Raw genomic sequence first — 24,415 nt, 5'->3', positions numbered from 1 at the left:
ATAACCTAACGCAAACCCAAATATTTTAACAAACTCCTCCCAATAACCACTTAACTGAGAGTCCTCCCATTTCTCAGAGGTATCAGATCTCCCTGCTTGTAAATAATTTCAGTGTTTACCACACACCTTGGAGGTGTGGTTATGTTGGTGTTTGGTGATGGGCAAAGACCTAGAAAATATTATACCAACAACTTTAGTAGGTTACTGATTCACAGTATTATTTTAAATTTTTTTTTCTTTTCTGGTAATAGAAAGTGGAAACTATTTAACATATGAGGAAGTCAAATAACATTATGAAAGCTTAACATGAAAGAACAATGTCCAGAAAATATTGTTGTGCCACAGTAAGACAGGCTTTGGTAGTCTTTGTAACAGTTTCTTATTTTTTCTTGCAGGAATCATGTCTGACCACCAGTTTGGTAACCAGTTTATGTGCAGTGTGGTGGCCTCTCATGTGAGTCACCTGCCCACAACCAACCTCAGCTTCGTCTGGATTGCTCCACCTGCTGGCACAGGCTGTGTGAATTTCATGTAAGTATCCAATGTGAGCAGTAAGGAAGGCAAAAATTTTTGCCTCTCCTACAGTTACATTTAGGGTAACTACTTAAATGTATTATAATTTCAACAGGTTTGATTTTAATTAAAGCCACTTATTTTGGTGTCAAAAGAGGTCAAAATTATTAATAATAAGTAACCCTAGCACTTTATTTTTGCATATTTATATACACTTCAAGAATTCTACATTGATGTTAGCTAACAAAATTGCACAATAAGATAGAAGTATGTGGAAAAACAAGGCTAAGAAAATGACTAGAAAATAAGATAAAAACAAGTACAAAATATGCTGTAATACCCCATACACTTTTTGTAAGAAAGCCACAAATGTAGTTTTGAGCTTTCTGGTTGTTAGTGTCAGAGGGTAATGTGATCAGTTATGTGATTCAATGGAAATCTAATGAGTCTTTCAAATTCTTCATGAAGAGGAAACTGGGAATATAGTGAGCAATGCCCCAGCAGCATCCTTAAATAAACACTGCATTGTTTTGGTTCACAGACTGTGAATTGTGGCATCTCTCAATATACAATATCCCCCTACCACTGTCCCATAGTCACCACTCCTCATCCTGTAGTCTTCTCTTATCCACCCTCACCCCAAGTATTTAATTTTTTCACTTCTTACACATGATATACTTAATTAATTTCATTATATTTAATGTTTATTGCCCGTCTCTTTCTGCTAAAATGCAAATTCCTTGACAGTGAGAATTTTTTTTCTACTTTGTTCACTGATTCCCCTCCACTGTTTAAAACAGTTTTTGGCAAACAGTAAGCAATCACTAAATATCTGTTGAATGGATGAGTAAACCACTGGAACAAGGTCAAAGACAGCTCAGAAACAGCTATTCTATATGGACAATCAAGCAAAATAAGGAGGCATCTTGAATGATTTTTTTATTCTAGCTTTTTGTTCAGACAACAAAATCCTCTAAAATCTGTGTTCTTCCAAGATTTATCACTACCTTTCCTTCCCCCTTGATAACTTGCAGTTCAGTGTCAAGGCTTCCTATGGCTCCCACATCACTAATGATATACACTTCTGCCTGTCTTCTGGGTTAGCCAGGCTATAAACATCAGATTCATCCCACGTAGCTAGCTGACATTTAATTCCTTGATTTTCTCACTCAGGAAGTTTTTCATAACCTGAACCTTTTCATTCCAATATTTCTTTCTTGCTAAGATACTGCAGTAGCATCCTAACTGGTCTGCTCACTTCAGATAATAGAAAGTCCTCAATAAATATTTCTTAATTGCTAGTAATGATATATTTTATTGATTATAAGATAAAGACCTTTTTTTTTTTTTTTTTTTTTTTTTTACCATTTTGGGAGCTCTGAAGTAGCACCACATCTTACATTTGATGTCATCTTACAATTACAGTTGGCAGCATTGATTCTTACAATTGATGGTGATTTGGATATGAAGAACCTCAGCAACTAATATATATCATTTAACATGTATGTGGCCTCTCTAAAGCTGGCAGTTGAATCGACACTGTTCCCCATTCTGTTATCTGATGTAGGTACAGTAAATGTATGATATACATGCTGTGATTTTAAAACCCAGTTACCTATTTAAAAGTCCATCATAAAAAAATCCCACAGTGAGAATTATGGAACATTTAAACTAAAACCCAAGACAATAATATAGATTTCTGTGTGTGCCTTTCCCAGAGAAGAGCAAGTAGCACACAGCCTGGATAAACCAGCTTAGCCACACAGCCATCAGGGTCATCTGTTTACGGCCTTTCTGGTCAAAAATAATCAAGTGAGAGACATAAAGGAGAGGATGGCTTGAGGATAAAGTGGCTGGTTTTACTGGTATAGGTTTATAAAATGGATCAGCAACTAAAATTATTTTATCCTGAGTCTTATGACACCTGTTGATAATGTTTACATTTTAAGTGATTAATTTCACTTGGAAATCTGCTTGATGTCTAGATTTTATGACAATTTAATTTTCTTTACTTTTATATTTGTTAGTTTTTTTTTTCAGTCTTCCCTGGTCTGAGGGGGGCTGTGCTTTATTTTTTTTTTTATAATTTATTTTTTATTTGTATCTTTTAGTTTTTAGTGACTAGTAAGATTTAAGTTGAAAGAAGTAATTATCCAAACTTCTTGGATAGAAATTTTAAAAAATCCCAAGGTTGAGGTCAGCATGTGGAAGGAAGAGGGAGGGAGAGGAGGAGGAGGAGGGAGAGCAGGAGGGAGGAGGGGGGAGGGGGAGGAGGAAGGAGAGGAGGAGGGAGAGGAGGAGGTAGAGGAGGTGGAAAAGGGGGAAGAGGAGGAGGGAGGAGGGAGAGGAGAAAGAGGAGGAGGGAGAGAAGGTGGAGGAGGGAGAGGAGGGAAGAGGGGGAAGGGAGGAGGAGGAGAGGAGGAGGGAGAGGAGGTGGAAAAGGGGGAAGAGGAGGAGGGAGAGGAGGAGAAAGAGGAGGAGGGAGAGAAGGTGGTGGAGGGAGAGGAGGGAGAGGGAGAAGGGAGAGGAGGAGGGGGGGGAGGAGGGAGGGAGGAGGATGGAAGGAGGGAGGAAGGAGGGAGAGGGAAGAGGGAGAAGGGGAAAGAGGAGGGAGGGAGGAGGGAGAGGGAGGAGGGAGAGGGAGAAGATGTGCAAGGGTAAGAACAGGATACAGGATGGAAGACAGGGAGGGAGGGAGAGGGAAGGAATGAACAGAATCTCCAAGCCATGTATCCCTAAGAGTTAGTGAGAAACTACCCGGGGAAGGGGGTTATACAGTCATAGTTACAACATTAGATTTTTGAAATGTTCCAACGAGCTGGCTACTGTTCTAAGTAGATCACATCTTTTCATCTAATTTTTTCTTATAGTAATTTTATAAAGTAGGTGCTATTATTGTCTCTGTTTACAGAAAAGGATTTGAAGTACAGAGAGGTTAAGTAACTCACCTGGTGAATGACAGTCTGGATTCAGAAGGCAATCCAGTTTCAAAGAGGTGATTTTAGTCCTTCTAAAATGATCACTTATCTATGTTAAAACATCTGTGGTATTTATGCAATAAAAATTAGTTAGAATTTGCAGTGTGAATGCAGAATCTCCTGACCTTTTGAAAGTGCCAAAATGTGTTCCCATGTCATTTTTAAATCTGTGTCTATATGAGAAATAGTAATGTTATCTAATACATTAAAATATTGAGACAACAGTTAAAACTTATAAAATGTGGAGGGGCATCCCCGGTGGCGCAGCAGTTGAGCGCTGGGCTGCAAAGCTGCCCGCCGCCTCTGCAGCGCCAGTTCAATCCCTGGCCACCGGGTGAGGGTCCCACATGGTGCGCAGACCTCTCCTGCCCTGACTGCTCCTTCCCTCAGCAGTGTATTTCTTTGTTAGTCTGCCTGTTCTGCTCCCTGCTCTGGCTCTGGTAAATTCTCTCACCCTCCCGCGCTTCTGACTGTACCCAGTGCTTGTATAAATAAAAATAAATCTTTAAAAAAAATAAAAAAATAAAATGTGGAGAACACAATAAACTAACGCATCAAACATGGAGTGTGTGTGTGTGTGTGTGTGTGTATTCAGGCAGTATCTATCACGTGGGTCCATTCTTTGGATGCTGATTATATCCCATTCCTGGTTACAAAAGGACTTCATATAGAGGAAGTATGTGAATGAAAGACCAACTTCATCTTCATTAGATTTAGGTTTAATTGCTTGGACAGAGATGCTAACATAATATTAAAATATTAAAGGAATATAAAAGAAAATCAGTTTGTGCCTCATTTAATGAGGATTTAACCTTAAATGAATTTGATCAAAATTGAGAACAGACTGAATCAAGCAGTGTTCTATTTAAGATACTGAGCAAGAACAAAGAATGAACTCAGGTCAGCAAAAGATACACAGGTAGATCATAATTGAACACTTGCTATTTTAAAGGAAGATCCTCCTAGAGCACCATTTTTTAAAAGTACACAAAAGAAAAAGAAAAAAAATCATTTTAAAAATTGAAGACACTAGCAGTTTCTGAATACCAGGCAGGCTCAAAATAATACAGATGGAGAGATTTGAAGTGCTGGCTTAAGTGTATCTCAGATGCCTTTAATTTTTGATGAGAGTCATTCCAGTCTGTCTGGAGAATTCCTTGGGAAAGAGTATGGCTGCCCACTTATTTCCATTGATCAGAAGAAAGCATCCCAGTTATGTTTGCCTTGTTACTTAAACATTTGAAGTAAGATCAAAGACTCCCTCATGAGTGTGTTTATTGGGAGTGCATTCATACCTACAGATAAGGATGCCAACAGTTGATACATATAAATATTATTTTATTTCCTAGATTACATATAGCTTACTGCAAAAATAAATTACATGACATATAAAGCTGAAATGAGAGTAGCCACACTGTTTGATAAAACCAGATATGCTATTTCCCAGAGGAATTTCATCTGTCTCCTAAATCACATCTGTTTTTTTTTTTTTCTGATTGTCCAGTTTTCTTTTTTTAAACAGACATTTCCCAACTTGAGACAATTGTTTCAGTGCTGCCTCAAAAATGTACTATTGAATGACAGGATTTAAAAAATACTACCTACCCTTAAAATTGACTGGTTAGGAACCTGATAGCTCCCATTTCCCTGCAGTCCCCTGTTTTTCATCGAAGTTAAATAGCCAGGGCCTCCCTGGTGGCCCAAGGGATTAAGATGCAACCTATGAAGCTATCTGCAGCCACTGCAGCACGAGTTCAGTCCCCAGCCAGGGAGAAACCCACATGGAGCAACAGACCTCTCCTGATTCGCCCCCTGCTCCCCTCAGCAGTGTATTTCAGTTGATCTGCCTGTTCTGTTCCCCACTCTGTCCCTGGTGAATCCTCTCACTCCCCACACCTCTGGCCTGAACCCCAGTTCTTGTATGCATAAATAAATAAATCCTTAAAAAAAATGTTAAATAGCCAATAAGGTTTGGACAAGGAGACAGTTGGAGTTCAGGGACTTAACGCATGTTCTTATTTATCAACATTTTTGCAAATTCAGTTAAGATTTTGCATTTTAAGATTTTTAATTTTAGAGAGTGTGATAAAATATATCCATTAATCCTCAGGTGTGAAGGAAATGATTTTTGTTATATTAATTTTATAACATGTTTTTTAAAAAGTTAGCAGATACTCAAAAGACGAAATTCTCCCTTCATTATTTTCTACACTCCTTTCTCCCTTTCTGCATCTCTGCCTTCTTCCAAGAAGCCACAATAAACACTGGTTATATTAATCTTCTAGAGTCATTGTGGCACTTTTCTTTGCATCAAAGTCATAAGATCATGAATTATATTGAGAAAACTCTTCTGTTTCAGTAATGTAATATTTTTAACTAGGATCCAAATTCTATGGAATTCTATTCTACAACAGATGTTAGTGAATTAATTTTTTAATCTTCTTTCTTTTTAGGTAGATGTATTAGTTTTTCCTAATGTTAAAACTAGAAGCAAAAAAAAAAAAAAAAAACCAAACAAACAAGAAACACATCTATGGCAAACCCACCCTTTCCTTTTTCCTATTCCCCTTCCCTTCTTGTAATGGAACAATAACTTATGGAGGATATTTAAGTTAATGAACTGATGATTAGAATCCACAAGATGCTCCTTATTACAAGGCCATGTGGTTTAGATGGGATTTCTATTCCACTTGATGCTTTTTACTTAAAACCACATGGAACATTTGTGGAACATTTGTGAAAGCAAAAAAGACCAAAGTCCAAGTAAATCTAAAAGCTTTGTAAGTTACAATTATTAATAGTTCTCTGTATCTAATAGAAATTTCCTAACTGAGATATGGGCAGAGATTTCTCTATTAGTAGAATTGATGAAACCAGTTTTAGAAGCCTCAAGTGTGAAATTATTTTTTTCTTTAAACTGCCTACAGAGTTAAAAATAGTGATGAGAAAGATCTGGGAAACAGGTGTATACATTTTTCTCATGGCAACTCCATGAGAAAGTCACTTTTACAGTCACTTGAATAATATATACTAGCTGTAGGATTTTTATTTTTGCTCTACTTTAAGTAAAATCTCTTAATACTGAATATTTTTATAAGACTGAGTTAAAATTTTGACTGTTTCTTCTAGGTAAGAATATTTTAAAGAACTTACTTTGTCTTTGACTTATTTCAATAGACCTGTATATGTAGTCATATACAGATATATACATATATACCCAATATATATGTATTCTAAAATTGTGATTGAGCTGTATTTTAACCACAGTAGTGACAAGCCACATGTGACTACTTAAGTTAATTAAATAAAATCAAATAAAAATTCAGTTCCTTCTTTACACTAGCTGCATTTCAAGTTTGCAGTGTCAAAAAGGGCTAGTGACAATTACATTAGATAGCACAGAACATTGTCATCATTACAGAAAATTCTCTGGTTTACGATTCCCTAAACAGGGAATCTAATGAGTGATCTTTCCCTCTAGTGTTGTCTTAACGTTTACAGAATTTAATCATGCACTTCAAAGGACATTTAGAAGGACATATAGAAGCTAAGATTTTATAGTTGATCTCTGAATTTGAAACATTGTAACTGCTAACCTGACCAAATAAGGTAGTTTTATGCAAAAAGTTAGTTATCTAAGTGTTCATTTTAATTGTTTGCTAGTGCAATAATTTCTTTGGGCTTAACTTTATGGGCAATGGTAGGTCAAGTGTAACAGATAAGGATTCCCTCTTGTTACCTTCTCATACAGTTCTGAGGGCTTAGTGCTGCTTTTTGGTTGTCCGGAGCAAAGCTGACTTTATTCTCCCTGTGCCCATCCCTGGATCTCAGCTCTTGTTATCACCTTGCTAGTTCTCCTCTATTTCCTGTAAGTTCTGGCCCTTTTCAAATGTTCTGTTACACCATGGGGAAAACTTACTGCCATGTACCTAATACTTAAAATTAGCTGGTCTGAAAGGTTAATCATTATTAATTTGAAAATGAGTGATAATGGAATTTGGAATGCCATTTGATGATGATGATGATTATAGAAGAGCAGCTTTCATAAATTGAACATCTGTATACCGATAGTTCCCTAAATTCTTTTACTCTCCCATGACCACTGTTATTAGAGGAAGATCTTGAAGAATTCAGAGATAAATTTGTTTCACTACAGAACTTGGCCTTTTAACTACATCATAATTTAGGATATTACTTTTTAATAGCAATTTAGAAGACAGTATAGTAATTTGGAATTTGCTTGGACTAGTAAGTGATAAAAGCATAAAACATAATTTCTACAATTTTAAATACATTAAAATTATGTTTGCAGAAGATTTCTGGCTTCATGGAAGAGTGAACTCACATAGCAGAAACTCCACTAAAATCACAGAAACTCTAGCCTAAAATAAAGCAAAAATCTTAAATATGTATAAAACTCATTAGAAAAAAAGTGAAAACACAAAGTGCCATAAAGAAAGTAGAGGTATCGATGCTGGATTAGGAAGTATGAGCTGACACTGTGGTGGCCCAAGGTATTTTTATTTTTTATTTTTTTTTATAAAGATTTTTATTTATTTATTTATTTATTTATACAAGCACTGGGTACAGTCAGAAGCGCGGGAGGGTGAGAGAATTCACCAGAGCCAGAGCAGGGAGCAGAACAGGCAGACTAACAAAGAAATACACTGCTGAGGGAAGGAGCAGTCACGGCAGGAGAGGTCTGCGCGCCATGTGGGACCCTCCTCTGGTGGCTGGGGAGCAGCCGGGGATTGAACCGGTGCTGCAGAGGCTGCGGGCAGTTTCGCAACCCAGCGCTCAACCGCTGCGCCACCGGGGAGGCCCTCAAGGTATTTTTAAACTTGGGTTTAGGTAATAGGCCTGAATCCTGGAGCTGTGGTTGTGAGTACCTTCACAGACAACAAGAGACAGAAAGAGAGGGAGCTGGAACTGGGCCTACTGCACAAAGCCTGGTCCTCCAGTATTATCCAACTCTGGGAAAACAGCAAAGAAGTTTGTCACTTGCCTAGAGTTTTTGGTAAAGATGGGTCACTTTTGAGAAACTAAAACTTTCAGCATGTAAGGAGTCTGATTTTATGGTTTTAACTTGTTGATGATCATCCAGCTAAAAAATTAACATCAAATAAACTTTAAGAGGAAAGAATAGGTGGAATGAGGGCAGGTATATTGAAAAGATAACGATGAAGAATTTTCTAGAAGGAAGGAAGAATTGAGTCTTTTCCATTTAGGCAACAGTAATAAATTATCACTGATATAAATCACTGTGATCTTTAGAATATAAAAGGTAGGGAAATTCTCACAGGTAACAAAAAGAAAAAACAGATTTTCTGTCAATTTAGTCCAGTACTTTTCTTGTTAGCAGCAAGAGATGCCAGAAGACAATAGAATATCTTCAAAATGGTTAAGGAAAATAACTGTCATCCTAGAACTCTACACGTACATAAGTTATCATCAAAAACAGTTGAAAAACAAAAGCTATTTCCAAAAAAAAGTTTGAAATTTGCACCACACACATACCATTTTAAAGTAAGAGTTTATGGATGTACTTCTATAAAAGGAAAACAAACTTAGAAAAAATTATAGGATATAAAAAATTATGATGTGTAAGTAAGCATATTAGAAACTCCAATAAACATTGAACATACAAGTAAATTTATATTAAAGGCACATACTGATAACTACTTTTGAGATGGAATTTAAAGACAAAGACAATGAAAATACTAAGCAACATCAGTGTATAAGTTGAAAGGCAGAGGGAAATCAGTAACAAAGTTTCCTAAGGTCCTCCAATTATTCTGGAAGGTGAATGCAGACTTCGTTAAGACTACCATAAATGTACAGAGTGGAAATAAAAGTATAACTTCCAAAGCAGGGAAGATAATGGGGAAGGTAGAAAGGGAATAATGAAAATCAATCCTATAACGAAAAGAGAAAAAAAAAAAACCTAAAGAGCATAAAAGTATAAAATGTAATATAAGGTGCTATAAATAAGTATATATATATATATATGCATATATTTACAATAAATGTAAACAGATTAAATTCACCAGTTGAAACACTTTTACTTTCAGAATGCAATTTCAAAAATCCAGCAATATCTTACTGTCTTGCATTAGACAAACCTAAACATAATGGTACAAAACATTGTTAAGTATAGAGATGAAAAAAAAAACCAGACAAATGCTAAACAAAAGAAAATTATGTCACTGTGTTAATAGCAGGTAAAATAATAAAAGTGATAATATTAGGGATAAAGCAAAATGACTTGCATAAAGGCAAAGCTGAAAGAAACATGCAAAATTAAAGACTCGATGAGGTGGCAAGAATAATGAATATATACTTTCTAATGTTTCAATTCAGTAGTCTTATAAACTTATTTGGACAAAAAAATCTTTCAATTTATTTGTTTAATGGATAAATGAATTCTTGCATATGTGAATGAAAAAAATGCATTCGTGCACCCAAGAAGATTGTGTTAGAAAATTAGTTATTTGTACTATGCTATTTAAACCTCCAGGCACACACTGGCAACAGCTGACTTTATAGCATAATATTTTTGGTATTCTGGAAATACCAATTTAGTCATTTTATAAAATGTTAGCAATAATTAAAAATTCTGAGGCAGTTTTTCCTCTAATAATTCAAATGGTATTACCTAAATTCCTCTTCTAAATAGTGATTCTGAAGTTTAAACTTGTATGAGTGAACTATTTCTACTGTTAATTAAGTTAAACAAAATTTCCCCTGTTTTTTGAATGCTCTTTGAACTAACCTAAAATATAAAATTTAATATTATTAACAGTAGTTTTACATTGGAGGGCCATGGAAAATTTTGCTCTTAAGGTTTTTAAAGTTCTTTTTTTTAAAAAAAAAATGGTTTGAGGAAATAAAAAATTTAAAACATATTTTATTTTAATTTTAAGATAGTCTTTAAAATTAGATCTGTGCATATTTAGAAATTGTCTTATTCAGCACTGAGAAATAAATATCAAATAAAATTATTTCCATCTTCATGTTAGCACTGTACAATATTGAATTTAGGTTTTGATTACTCACATTGACAAGTCCTAAGCTAGAAACAAAAATGTGTTAGTCAAATCTCCATTTGTTCCCACTATATGTATTTATGGACGCGATTATGAATAATATGAGCATATTAGTTCTCTGGACTCACATGTATTTCAAAGTGCAATGTCCTAAAATATATGAAAAATAAACAGTAGAAATGCTTCTAATTAAAAATATACACTGTACTTGCAAAAGGGCTAAGATGGTAGGTCCCTTAATCAACCCTTGGTTTTAACTTGAGCAAATATATTGAAAAGTATGGCTGTAAAGCTAAGCTACATAAGCCTTTCTTCTAAATCCTCCACAGGCATTAATGCTCAGATTTGAGATGGCGTCTTTATTTGCTAAGTGCAAAGATGGTTACAAAAGAGCTTATTCTCACTTTGAGGATAAAAGCTGAAGTATTCTTTAATTTTGGTTACTGCCTGGCTCATCTCAGCACCATAGTAGTTATTTGGCTCAAAACCAAAAAGTAGCAATACAGTCCTTACATGTCTGTGGATCAAAATTAGATGAAAAATTGCTGTTTCTCATCTCCAAAGCTATTTGCTGCACATTTTATAACCCTCAAGATGCCTTTTGTAATATATGATAACAGAGCCAACTGCAGCATCTGCCTGGAAAGAGATTACTTTAATTATGGACTCAATGTCCTATTTTCTGCAAGTGATCCCCAGAGACAGGCTTCCCGCTGGAGAGGTGCAAGGATGCACATTAAAGTCTACACATCAACCACGAAGAGGTGGATAAAGTGAGACAAGGACACCCATAAACTGCCTTAATTTTCCTTGTCTGTGATGCAATGGACGAGTCTATAGTGCTAGGTTTTAATTATTCCAGCATCTGTTATAGACTTCTGATGTTGAGGGCAAGAAGAGCTTATAAAAGAGCAAAACCTTCAACAAGTCTAAACAGAAAACCGACTATATTAAAAAGGGTTGGTAAAATATAATTTTCTTCCAAGTTGTCCTTTCAAATTGAAAAATAGATGTGATCTATCAGTTACTTATGTAATATTATTAGAAAGTGGTTTTCTTGTCAGCCCCAGTTCTGGATAACACACCAAGTGCTTCATCATTAACAGTTCATTTGCCATTCAGTATAATAGAGCTGCTCATAATGAATTTCACTTAGCATCAAAATCAATGTGTTGTCTTGTATATTTCTATGAAAGTTCTTTATAATTTAGCATTGATTTATCATTATGAATGGACACTTAAAGCAAATTGTTACCTTGCTCATATTAATTATAGAATTAGACTCCTTGATGAATAGTTTTTTTTTTTAAGAACGAGTGTGTGTTTTTTCATTTTAAAAGCACAGCACATTTTCACATAGAGTATTTTGGATTTCATCTGATTTCTCAAAAAATATAAGCATATTTTGCATTTTTTAAAAGATGGGGGATTGTAGATGAGTAACTGAGAATTAATTTTAAACTTCAAAGAGGAATTTAAGGGATTTGGCTGGAATCATTTTGTGTGGGGGAGGGAAAGATGAAACAGAAGAATGTACATACAATCATAGTTGGTGAAAATATTAAGTCTATTAAATATTATACCATAACTATGACACTATTTTCTGGTGTTAAATATTATTAATATTTATATACTTTAATGAAGAAATACAAATGAATATACCTTAGGGATTTTAAGTGGTAGCACTTAAATCTAGATGAAATATTTTATATTTTCCAGATTTTCTAATTTATACTAAATACCACATTGGAGAAAAAATTTTTAATATGTCAAAATGAATATTTTACAGACATTTTTATATTCTTTTAGATGAACAATTAAATCTACATTATCTGTTTATCATCATAACTTAAAAATAGAAAAATGGGTTCATGTTTATTTCTGTTTAAAGATCTTGTATATAAGGAGTTAGAGCAGTATTTAAGGACTTAAGCAAATAGACTGTTTTAAACTTGATGTTTAAATTTGGGATTAGGTACTACTTATTTTAAAATAAGCTTTAAAATCATTTTATTTCCTGATTGTGAAAGCAACTCATATTTACTGAAGAAAACATTAAAACTAGAGTTAATCAAATAGCTATGTTAGTGCACACACATTCACACTGACACTCGTACCCATATGTACACATGCGTAAATGTGTGTACGTGCACACACACATGTTCTTACTATCCCAGAAATAGGAATAGTTAAGTATCTTTGTGTATATTTTCTAGATAACTGTTTGTGATCAATTTTATTTTCAGCAACATTGGGGTCCTATCATACATTCTATTTTATAATCTAGCTTTGTGATTAAAACTTATATTTTTTACAATATAATTCATTATTTCTATATTTTACATCATTGTTCATTATATATATTTTACAATATTGTTCAAACAATGTTTGCTTTATCCTCTCAGGTATAGTCCCCATAGAATTCCTACCTCCAAGTCACCAGTGCACTATCGCCATAGTCCCTTGTGCTCTACCCTCCCCTGTTTTGACTCCTCTCTCTCCCCATCCCCTGCAGAATGTCTCTGATTTATAGTTGCTGTTAATTTTGTGGGTTTTTTAATGTTATTATTTTTCCCTTGATCCCTTATTTGGTTCCTCTATATTCCTCCTGTAAGTGAAACCATTCAATATTTTTCCTTTTCTTGCTGACTTATTTCACTGAGCATAATACCTTCTAGCTCCATCTAGTTTATCGTTTTTGATTGCTGAATAGTATTCCATTGTGTATATGTACCACATCTTCTTGATCCAGTCATCTATTTTTGGTATTTGAGTTGTTTCCATATCTTATCTATTATAAATAGTGCTGCACTAAGCATAGGGGTGCAGGTATCCTTTTGAATTAGTGTTTTTGTGTCCTTTGGGTAGATTCATAGGAGTGGAATTGCTGGGGCATATGGTAGCTCCATTTTTAGTAGTTTGAGAAACCTCCACACTGCTTTCCATGGTGGCTGGATCAGTTTGCCTTCCCACCAGCAGTGTAGGAGTGTTCCTTTTTTCTCTTCATATTTGCTAATATTTCTTTTTGCCAGTTTTTTAAATATGTGCCATTCTCACTGGTTTAAGATGGTATCTCATTGTGGTTTTGATTTGCATTTCTCTGATTATAAGGAATGTTGAACATTTTTTCATATATTCTGTGGCCATTTGCCTTTACTCTTTGGAGAAGTGTCTTTTTAGCTTTTCTGCCCTTTTTTTAAAAAAAGATTTATTTATTTATTTATACAAGCACTGGGTACAGTCAGAAGTGCGGGAGGGTGAGAGAATTCACCAGAGCCAGAGCAGGGAACAGAACAGACAGACCGACGAAATACACAGCTGAGGGGAGCAGTGGGTGGCTTTCTGCCCATTTTTTGACTGGATTGCTTACTTTGTTTTTGTTTAGTCGTGTCAGCTCTTTGAAGATCTTTATGATCAGTCCTTTATCAGAAGTATTGTGAACAAAAATATTCTCACTATCAGTAGGGTGTCTCTTGTTTTAGCTAATGTCTCTTTTACTGTGCAGAAGCTTTTTAGTTTAATGTAATCCCAGCTGTTAATCTTTTCCTTCACTTACTTTGCTTTGGAGTATGAGTCTTTAAAGATGTTACTGAGGTGTATGTCATGTAGTGTTTTACCTATATTTTCTTCTATATATTTTATGGTTTCAGTTCTTATGTTCAGTTCTTTTATTCATTTTGATTTGATTTTTGTGCATGGTGTGAGGTAGTAGTCTAGCTTCATTCTTTTGCATATGGTGGTCCAGTTCTCCCAGCACCATTTATTTATTTATTTTTAAAGATTTATTTATTTATTTATAGAAGCACTGGGTACAGTCAGAAGTGTGGGAGGGTGAGAGAATTCACCAGAGCCAGGGCGGGGAGCAGAACAGGCAGAAGGACCGAATTACACTGCTGAGGGGAGCGGCAGGCGGCAGGAGAGATCTGTGCGCCATGTGGGACCCTCCCTGGGGGCCAGGGATTGAACCGGCGCTGCAGAGGCTGTGGGCAGCTTCGCAACCCAGCGCTCAACTGCCGCGCCACCAGGGAGGCCCCCCAGCACCATTTATTAAACAAACTGTCCTTGTTCCATTGTATTCTTTGCTCTTTTGTCAAAGATTAGTTGTCCATATATCTGTGGCTTTATTTCTGAGCTTTCTATTCAATTCCATTGGTCTGTGTGTCTGTTTTTGTTCCAGTACCATAGTTTTATTAAAACTAATATTACATTAATGTTTTTCTAATAACACTTATCTATAATGTCATCTGGATAGTATTCTATTATATGGCCCTTCTATAATGTATTTAACCAATCTTTTATTTATGAACATTTCCTTGTTTCTAATCTTCACAATTATAACAGCTTTTTGATGAACAACCTTGTAGTTAATGATCTTTGCACACTCCTTATTGTGAAAGTGTATTATTTACCTAATAGGATCAAATATGAAATCAAACTAACGTATAAATGAAGATCTAACACCTATTTTTGTGTTAAGGTCAATGTCACATAGACTAATTGCAGTTAACTTCTCAACTTTTAAAAGTAATAATCCTATACACTATTTTATAACTATTCATAGCTTAAGATAAATGCCAGTTTCTATGTTACTGTTCACTTTAATTATAAAAACATTGTATATTTTCTGTCCAATTGTAATATTTCAAAAATGCCTTCTAAATATCTTTTTCATAAGCTATTTCAATAGAAAAGTAACATATTCTGTCCCCTTTCCAAACTCCTGGGATCACAGAGCCTTGCAACTAAGTAGCTAATAGTGAGTGAGCTTCTTAGACCAATATTTATGGTTTTACAATTTCTTTATTATTGATATTTCAGCTATGTAATTTGAATATAGTATTTCTATTTTTTCTTTTGTAAGGAAAACATAAGAGAGTGTAAATTTCACCAGTGAATTAGAGTTAGCTTTATTATGTAAATATTTACCTTCTAAATTCTTAATTATTTAAAAAGTGTACACCTATCGTAGAGTCTTAAAACTTGTCATGAGTGATGATATATACATTTTTTCTATTTATTGATGCCATTTTATTATAGCATTGCCACTGCCTAATCTTTCTTTCTTCTATATTCTATTTAGTTTTCACTATGGAAGTGAATTCTTAATATAAATATTTTTAAGCTTATCCCAAAAGAAATTCTATAGACTGATTCCTAAGACATCATGGTCTATTGTATAAACAAACACAAATGTGAGTGTCGTTAATACTGAATATTTAAACAAGTTGAATATTTAAACAAATCCCTTTCGTGTAAGTTAAAATCTACTTCACCTTCATGCCTACTTTTGCTATATTTAAAAGCAGGGCATCACTTCAAATACAGAGGATCTGGTCAAATATTTAGCTTGCTGCTGTGGCTATCTGTTTGCTGTTGGTCTCAACTCACTATTATACAAATCAACTAATGTGAGTATTCACAATGAAATATTCATATTTATGGGCAACACTAGACTCTTCCCTGGATTGAAATGCCTCATGATTTGAATAAATTGCAGGATGTTATTGTAAACAGAGTAGGCAAAAGAATAGCAAAATCAGTATCAATATAGACAAATTTAAAGAAATGTAAGAAAGGAAAAATAGTTTGAGCTGTTATTGCAAAACCTGGGTTTGTGAGTTATTGGTTCTATTCCAAGAGGAAGACTCAAGGAGCAATTACAGACTGAGTCTTGAAGAAATCAAAACAGTGCTATTGTGGTTTACATGATCCTCCAAATTCTGGAAATCCTCTCAAGGGCTATTGGAAAGAGAAGAGCTAATAATGTACTCACAAGCAGTAGTCCCTGGGACAGTGGTTGCTATGTTAGATAAAATTGTTTTTGTGTGAAGTCTGTATTATATCAGTCTTGAAGGAAAGATCTTGGAAAGCGTGTGTGTTTCTGTGTGTGTGTGTGTGTGTGTGTGTGTGTGTGTGTTTCTGGAGGAAAAAGGCTCTGCTTTCTTTGGGGAGAAAACTTCCTGCATATGATTTTTAAATATTTTATGCAAATTGAAAGGTAATTTCCATTATCTTAATTTTTCAATATAATGATGCCTGTCTTGAAAGCTGTATTGCCTTTCTGCTACATCTATATTGAAAACATAAAGACAAAAATCTAAAGCATTCAGAGTGCCTTTTTTTCTTTTAGAGAACTTGAACACATAACAGTTCAATTCACATGACATAATACATGATTGAACTTAAAAATAGATGTTTTGTGAAATATTTGATCAGTGGATTTAAGTATCAAGTAGCTCTAAGATATATTTTTGCTGTTTTAAGTCCTTTTACACAGAGCTTCTCAGTATAGCAGTGTTTGGGATAAGCATGGCCTTGGATGATTAGTATCTATAAAAAGATGCTGTTTTCTTGTGCAGATTTTTTTTAAAGTAACACACTTACGTGTGTCAATTTTGAAGCCTTCAATTTTATACATTTGACTTACAAAGGGATTATCAAACTACCATTATCATAGTATTTTAGTTGTACCTCTGTCACTTCACAAAAATGACTCCCCCCCATAATGCTAATCAACAAGCAGAGATTTTATATTTAAAATATAAAATTGTCTCAATGTTCATTAACAGTATTTGACTAGGATAAAGTATTAATTACTGACAAATCAAATGTTTAAATTAATAAAACTGCATCATAGTAATATACTCAGGTGTATATTACTCATGTATGAGTATACTCATACATTATATTTTCATGGACAGCTTACTTTTCACTCAGTGAACCAACTTGAACTCAAGACCTTGACTTTAAGTCTGAGGAAAATTACATCTTACATGCATTCACTCACTTGTATCTACAAATGTCAAAACATTGGCAGGGCCTCCCAGGTGGCGCAGAGGTTGAGAGCTGGGCTGTGAAGCTGCCTGCAGCCTCTGCAGCGCCGGTTCGTTCCCTGGCCGCTGGCGAGGGTCCCACATGGCATGCAGACCTCTCCTGCCACCCACTGCTCCCCTCAGCAGTGTACTTCGTCACTCTGCCTGTTCTGTTCCCTGCTCTGGCTCTGGTGAGTTCTCTCACCCTCCCGCGCTTCTGACTATAACCAGTGCTTGTATAAATAAATAAATTAATTAATTTAAAAAAATTGGTAAATATTTGTGGGTTTTTTGATTGGAAAGAGTAAAACTTTTATGTCATTGTAAAACATAAATAACTTTACAAAGTCAAACTTAAGTAAAATATGATTATGAGGCTGAGAGTTGAACTTCTCAAATAATTACTTGAAAATGGAAAAAAGAATAATTCCACAGCAAAACCAGAAATACTTGTAAAATATTATTTGTCTGCATACACACACACATATACTGACTTTCCAAAATAATATCTGTCTCCCACTTTAAATAGTAAAGACAAAGGTAGCCAGATTAACTTGTTAAAATTCTGATGTCATTGTCTTCTTTGACTCATTTTCCCTCTCTAAGATAAAATTTATTTTATTTAAGAGAAAATCATAAAAATTGCTTCAGTGTATGTCACCTTGCTACTCCTGGGTGTCAGTAACTGTATGGATGAAGCATTGTGTCTTGCCTGTGATCTTTTCTCAATTTCCTTGTAGTTTTGCCAATAAACTTCAAATTCATAGGGATATAGATGTTACCACATAATAGGAAACAAAATAAGACAACTGATCAGGGTCATAGAGGCTAATTGGCCAAATATGTCACAAGAGAATTGGTTTCCAGTGACCGTCCAAGGACACTAATATCATATCTACATTAACATCCTGATTATTGACCTGAAACAAGGGAAAACAGCAAGTTAATTAAATTTTCAGATGATTTTAAGTGGAGCAGTGTTTGTTACTAAATACCAGTGAGGAATAAGACAACATTCCAAAAGTCCTTAGAGAATGTTAGAGATAAGAAATAACAAAAACAACAACAAAATTGAAGCTTAAAAATGAAAGCAGATGTATCTAGAGAGGAAGTAATTTTAAACACTGATATTAGATAAGGTAGAATTGGAATGCAATAATGACAAAAGAGGCCTTGAGGTGATATTAAGCTGAAAATTAGATATAAGCTTGAAATGTAATATAGTTAAAATGCTACTGTATTTAGGATCCTTATACTCAGATTTTGCATAAAGGATCAGATAAACACTCTTTGCTGATGAGACCTTATTTTGAGTTATCTTGATTACAGATGATCAAACAGTAAGAAAATGTAAAGATTATTCTTTGTCATATGTATGCAAATATCCTACAACCTAGGAAAATCCAGTATTAGTCAACTACAGTTATAAGAAAGGACTCTTTCTCCCTCAAACTATGCTTTTTCCTGTCTGAAGTAGTGCATGAGGTTCTTTAGAATAACTGTTTCACCTTTGTTTCTATTGCAGTTATTTCTATTAAATTGTCCGTTCATTACCTGTGAAGAATAAATCTGGGAATGAATGTGTTGAAAAAACTCCTTAGCAGCCATGTGGCAGAGGCAGGACTCTGAGGAGGGGAGGTACTCAGAGGACAGATGAATGTGTGACATGGGGTCTGCACAAAGGTCAGAAGGACCAGGTGGGGCCAGATGGTGTGCCCTGTGCAGCTTCAGTGACTCACATCTTAGGGTAGTTAGGCAGCACTCACTAGGTGTTAACTGATTGGGGTGGGGGGAGTTAGTAAAAGTCACTTGAACTCAGATGTTTTCTGATTCACATAAGAAAGCAAAGTGGCTGTGGACATAGCTTTCTATTTTCTTCTGGCCCTATGGATGCTACAAGGCAAAACCACTTGAATAACTAGCCTCATTCTTACCAGCTTATTTTTTTACATAAAGGATATTAGCTTATTCAAGGACTTTATGGGAGAATCATTATATCACTCACTGGATAGACTCACAATTTGAGGCACTAAAAAAAATAGTTCCATTGAATTTAATACCTGAAATGTGACTCCCTTTGGATGAAAGAAGTTTTGGGGGTTGATTAAAAAAATTCTGCTTTGGTTTATGTCTGCCAAGAGAAATCTGCAATAAATTAATTTTGCTCAATGAATTTTTTCTCTTATAAAGTTGTTTTAATGCCAAATATTACCCATTTTGAATATTGTACCAGAGGTATTTATTTACAGGCTGGTACACATGTAGTTTGAGCTCTTAACATAACTTATGGTGAATTAATGATTTGTTATTTATTGCTCAACCACTCTGCAGAAGTGATTTATAGGGCCATGCTATGCACTGGCGGTTACTTTGCAGTCTCTGTGCTAGCTGTCTCATCAATATCATTAAATGAATTCACAGTGACACAGCTCTGCTACTGTAGTTTTTGATATGAGGGATAACTGAACATAAATCAGGACTTATGTTTAATTCATAAGATGTACCAATCTCTCATGTAGGCGTGAGTTAGGTTAGAGGATGTCACAAATGTGTTTTACAGTACCTCTTGTGATTAAACCCAGGCCTTTCTATATGACTTTATGCACCAGGTAAAAATAATAGGTTGCTCTACACTATGCCATTTTTCAGATAAATGCAATTTATTTTTATGTAGATATGATTGCTTTCTATTATTGCCTCACAACTAGGATATGTTTTAGAAGGTAATACTGGGCAAGGCATAATGAAAGAACAGTTATTTTAAGTTTGTAATTCTTAAATATTTCTTAACTAAATATGAATAGCTACAATTTATTTTTAAGAACATTTTACAAAATAATTGAGCATTACTGTTGAGTCCACATAGTTTTTATTTTAAGCCTTGAAATTTCTTTTCAGTAACAAATAAAAAATATTTAACTAATTATGGGAGGGTAGGACTGATTACCTTTCCTTGGTAGCCCAATCCAAAACAAAGGAGATATTACAGCTTAATATACAGCCAGGAAAATTCAGTCCTTTGCTTGTTTGGAAGTGAACAATTATACAGAAATCAAGAGATATATATATGTATTGATTTCTTTATATATATATCTTGATATATATATATCTTGATCTTATGTATATATATCTTGATTTCTTGAATATATATCTTGATTCGATATATATACCAAGAGATATATATATATCTTGAGTTCAGTATTATATATATATATATATATATATATATATATATATATATATATATATATATATATATATATATATATATATACAGAGAGAGAGAGAGAGAGGTCCATTCCTAAAAAGAGAGGAGGAAAAAAATGGACTCTCTGTAAGTTAAGAGAATTTTACTGGCATTGTTTTTAATCATTACTATAAAGCCCGATATTTACCCTTTGAACTAAATACTGAGTGCACTGTAATCCATGCAGAAGACTCAAGTTTTTCTCCTGGAGAGAAGGGTAATCTGGATCCAGCTGTGCTGCATCAGGGCGTTAGGATAATAGTGCGATTGCCAGGTTGTCTAGCCTCGTCACTGGCCCGCTGTGTAGCCCTGTGATCAGCTCTGCTAACTGTCACAAAGAAAGAATGTGACATGTTTCTGCCAAAGAAAGTAATTCCAACATATGCAAGAAAGTGACACAAATGTCTTCTCCTCCTTCCTCTGGTTCCAGTTGATTAGACCTAGCTTGAGGTCGTGATGATTTTAAGACCTACTTATTTGGGCCTTGCTCTGAAAAGAAGATGGATGAGCTATTGCTTTCAAGGCCCAAGTGACAAAAGGATGAGAGGAAATGACATTACTTAGTAGTGTAATAAGTAATTGATTTCATAACGCTTGAGGCAAAGGGCAGAGTAAATGCACGTGTGAGAGCAAAGGACGCCCCAGGCCTGTCAGCAGAAGGGAAAGAGAGTAAGCACACAAGTATTATGTAATAGGGTTGGACACAGCAAGATAATTGAAGTAATTTGGTATGAATTGTGAGATTAAGAATTTATTAAAGTAGAGACTTTCTATAAACAGTATCCACTGGATAATATACATCCTGGAATTTGTATCATTTGGGGAAAGGTTCTACTACAAACAAAAGAAAGCCTGACATTTAGTGGCTTAAAAAACAAGTCTGTTTTTGTTCCTTCTGTGTGTTTTTGCTTTTCACAGTCAGGCTCCTCTTGTAGCTGGTTCTTTAATAGTTTTCCTCCATATTTATATGTAACATGCTTATTTTGCCAATTTTTGTGTTTTTTTTTTTTCTGTTTTAGGCATTTATCTATCGACTTTCCACAATGGAAGACTAGATTCTTGTTTTGAGATTTTGGTTGGACCAATGTTAATGGCCTATAATATGTCTAGATACCATTCAAAGACAAATCATATACTGCCCTGTAATTTCTTTTCCTTTCCTGGTTTGTTTTCCCAGAAATTAACAATTTCCTTGCATTTTCTTTAGCTTTTGTTTTCTAAGTATTTGTTACTCCCCAATTGTATCATCCTTCTCTGCACACATTCAAACCTATTAGGTTTTTCATCAATTTAAACTTCTTGAAGAAATTCTCCTGGATCCCTGACTGTTCTAATCTGGACTGGCTGCTCCTTCGGCCTCTGCATGGCAGGTGTCCTGTGGCATCTCTCTCTCTTTTCTCCTGCTTTTGGTCTCCAGTTTCCTTTATTTTACATATTCCTCTTTCTTAATATATTCCCTGAAACCCCCTCCCCATTTTTGTTGCAGTTGTTGTTTGGAAGTGAGCATCTTTGACTACCTTTCTGAATAAGAAGAAAAAGTTTTGAGACTGTTGGTCTGAAAATGCCTAAATTCTACCCTCTTGATTGAGAGATTGATTGTGTATAGAATTCTACATTGAAAAATTTTCATAATTGGGAGCCTAGCAATTTGGCTTATTCTTCATTCTAAAAATAATTATGTGACCAATTAAAGCACACTTTGATAAGCTGAGAGAGCCTGTAACCCAGGAAAATGTGAAGTCTTCACACATCCAAGACTGAGTAACCCTCATATCAATAGCTAACAGAAGAAACTTTAGATTAAAATTCAGATGGCAGGAAGTTGATTGAAGTACCAGACAGGGTAAGGGGGATCTTAGGGCCCCCAAACCTGCCTGTTCTAAATAGGTTCTGTCATCATTGTATTGAGACAAAACATACACCCATGGGTAAATGTCCAGTCACACAGGTTTGGCCCAAAGCTTGCCAAATGTCTAATGCACCTTCTGGTGGGGACCCATAGAAAGGGTCAGAAGGGGCCAGGTAAGTCTGGAAGGAAGGGAGCAAAATCAAAATCGAAGTCAAGATAAAGGCTGCCATTGTCAGCTTCCTCACAGGTCTCTCACCCATACCTCTGACTCTTTCAAGAGGCTTCTTCCATATCCTATAAGTCCCTTGTACAGGCCAAGACTGAGAAGCAAGTCCAGCTTCTTCACATGTCTCAGCTCCATGTTCCTCCTCTGGGTCTTCTTGTTGACTTCCCTTCTCTCTCTCTGCTTCTCTTCAGCCAGGTTTTCTAGCCTCTCTCAATCCTTCTTTTAGTCTTTTCTACCTTCACCTTGCTTCCCAGCTCCACCTTCCTTAGGGTGGGACAGGGAACCTGGAACCTCCCCTTTCTCTGGGGACTATCCTGTTACATATCCAGGAGGACTTAGGAGGTGGAATCATTCCTTCCTCTGAACCACACTGTAGTATATCGTTTTAAATATTTAGACCAGAGGAATAGAACACTGAAACTGGGGACAGAGTATTGATTACAGTTTTATAGATTTGAAGGTTGACAACACACACTCACATACCATCCACACTATGGTTAACCAATCAACCAAACAGCATTCAAAAACAGAAGTTTAATTCTCTACATGTATCATATCTTTTACCATTTATGAAACATTCTCAAATCTGTTGCTTTTGATGCTCACCTTACCTGTGAGTTAGGAAGACCAGCTATTGTTCCCACTTTGCAGATAAAGAATTTCGTGTTTGGTCAGATTATATGCTTGCCAAAGCTCATTCACCCAGACCCTGAGTGAAAAAACTGAGAACTGTATCTCTTTTTCTTTTTCTTAGACCTTGAATTGCTCCTGACAGAGATATATGTATTTTTTACTCAACCTGAAGGAACGTATATGTCAGAGAACTGCTTAGCATTTTTAAATTCTGTCATAAAAGTCAAGTCCTTGCTAGAATTCTTGATCAGCAACAATTGCTCATCATTCATTCTTGATCATTTGTTCACTTCCAAGAATTAAAATTGTCTTGGTGGATGTAATGTTTAGTGAAAGGAAAGAGTGAGAATACATCCTGAAGAGCTACCCTGTACTGAATATCTTGGGCAAGCTGTTTTCTAACTTAATTTTGTAATTCATATTTAAGACTTAGGATATTAATTTGTTAGCAAGAAATAACCTATTTCTATTTTCTGCATTATATCTCAGTGATATCATGCATTAGTTCATTAGGTATGTCTAAAAGATTTGCTTTTTATTCCTTATAAATAATTTGTGGGTGCCCAGACATTAGAGAATCAGGTTTGATATTACTACGCATTATTTATGACCATATTCTTTTAACATATTTTAACGTGGAGATTGTGTGTAGATTTCCACATTTACATAGCTAATATATGCATTGTCGCTGCCACACAGAAAGAAATGCTTACCTGACAGGCTGTGACCTGCATAGTGTAACAGGCATTACTCCTAATTTGTCAGAGTTTCCAAGCATAAATTATGGGTCTCTTTTCAGACTATTTAGTGCCATTCTATTTGAAATATATAAGATGTCCAGAAACTTCAGATGAAACTTGAAATTTTTCCTTGTTAATATTTTGGCTTTGTTGTCAATCATGATGTTAAGTTAGATATAATTTATAATAATTTTATATGTCCCTGAAATAACCTTTCTCTTAACCCAAATCTGACAATGTTCGTAAAATTGTCAAAAAACAAAGACAAGACTCAAAGATCAAGGCATGAACATTTTAAAAATATTCCAATAGTAGAAATTTTTCCCCTACAAGAAGGGGAAATAAATGGATGTGATAAAAACTCTGTCTCT

The 24,415-nt window shown here is 35.0% G+C and overlaps 1 protein-coding gene across 1 annotated transcript in view; it reads left to right on the top strand.

Annotated features, from left to right (window-relative positions):
* The window catches only part of RELN (reelin), a 436,933-nt gene that overhangs the window by 120,572 nt on the left and 291,946 nt on the right, over window positions 1–24,415 (top strand). Inside the window, exon 3 of the mRNA XM_037511284.2 lies at window positions 396–531. Within this exon, the coding sequence (XP_037367181.1) occupies window positions 396–531 (136 nt within the window). The remainder of the gene's footprint in view (window positions 1–395; window positions 532–24,415) is intronic.

Source organism: Talpa occidentalis, unplaced genomic scaffold (genome assembly GCF_014898055.3).
Source record: "Talpa occidentalis isolate TD23 unplaced genomic scaffold, MPIMG_talOcc4v2.1, whole genome shotgun sequence".
NCBI lineage: Eukaryota > Metazoa > Chordata > Mammalia > Eulipotyphla > Talpidae > Talpa > Talpa occidentalis.
Note: the sequence above shows the minus strand (reverse complement) of the source record. Positions and strands in the feature narration are given on the sequence as shown.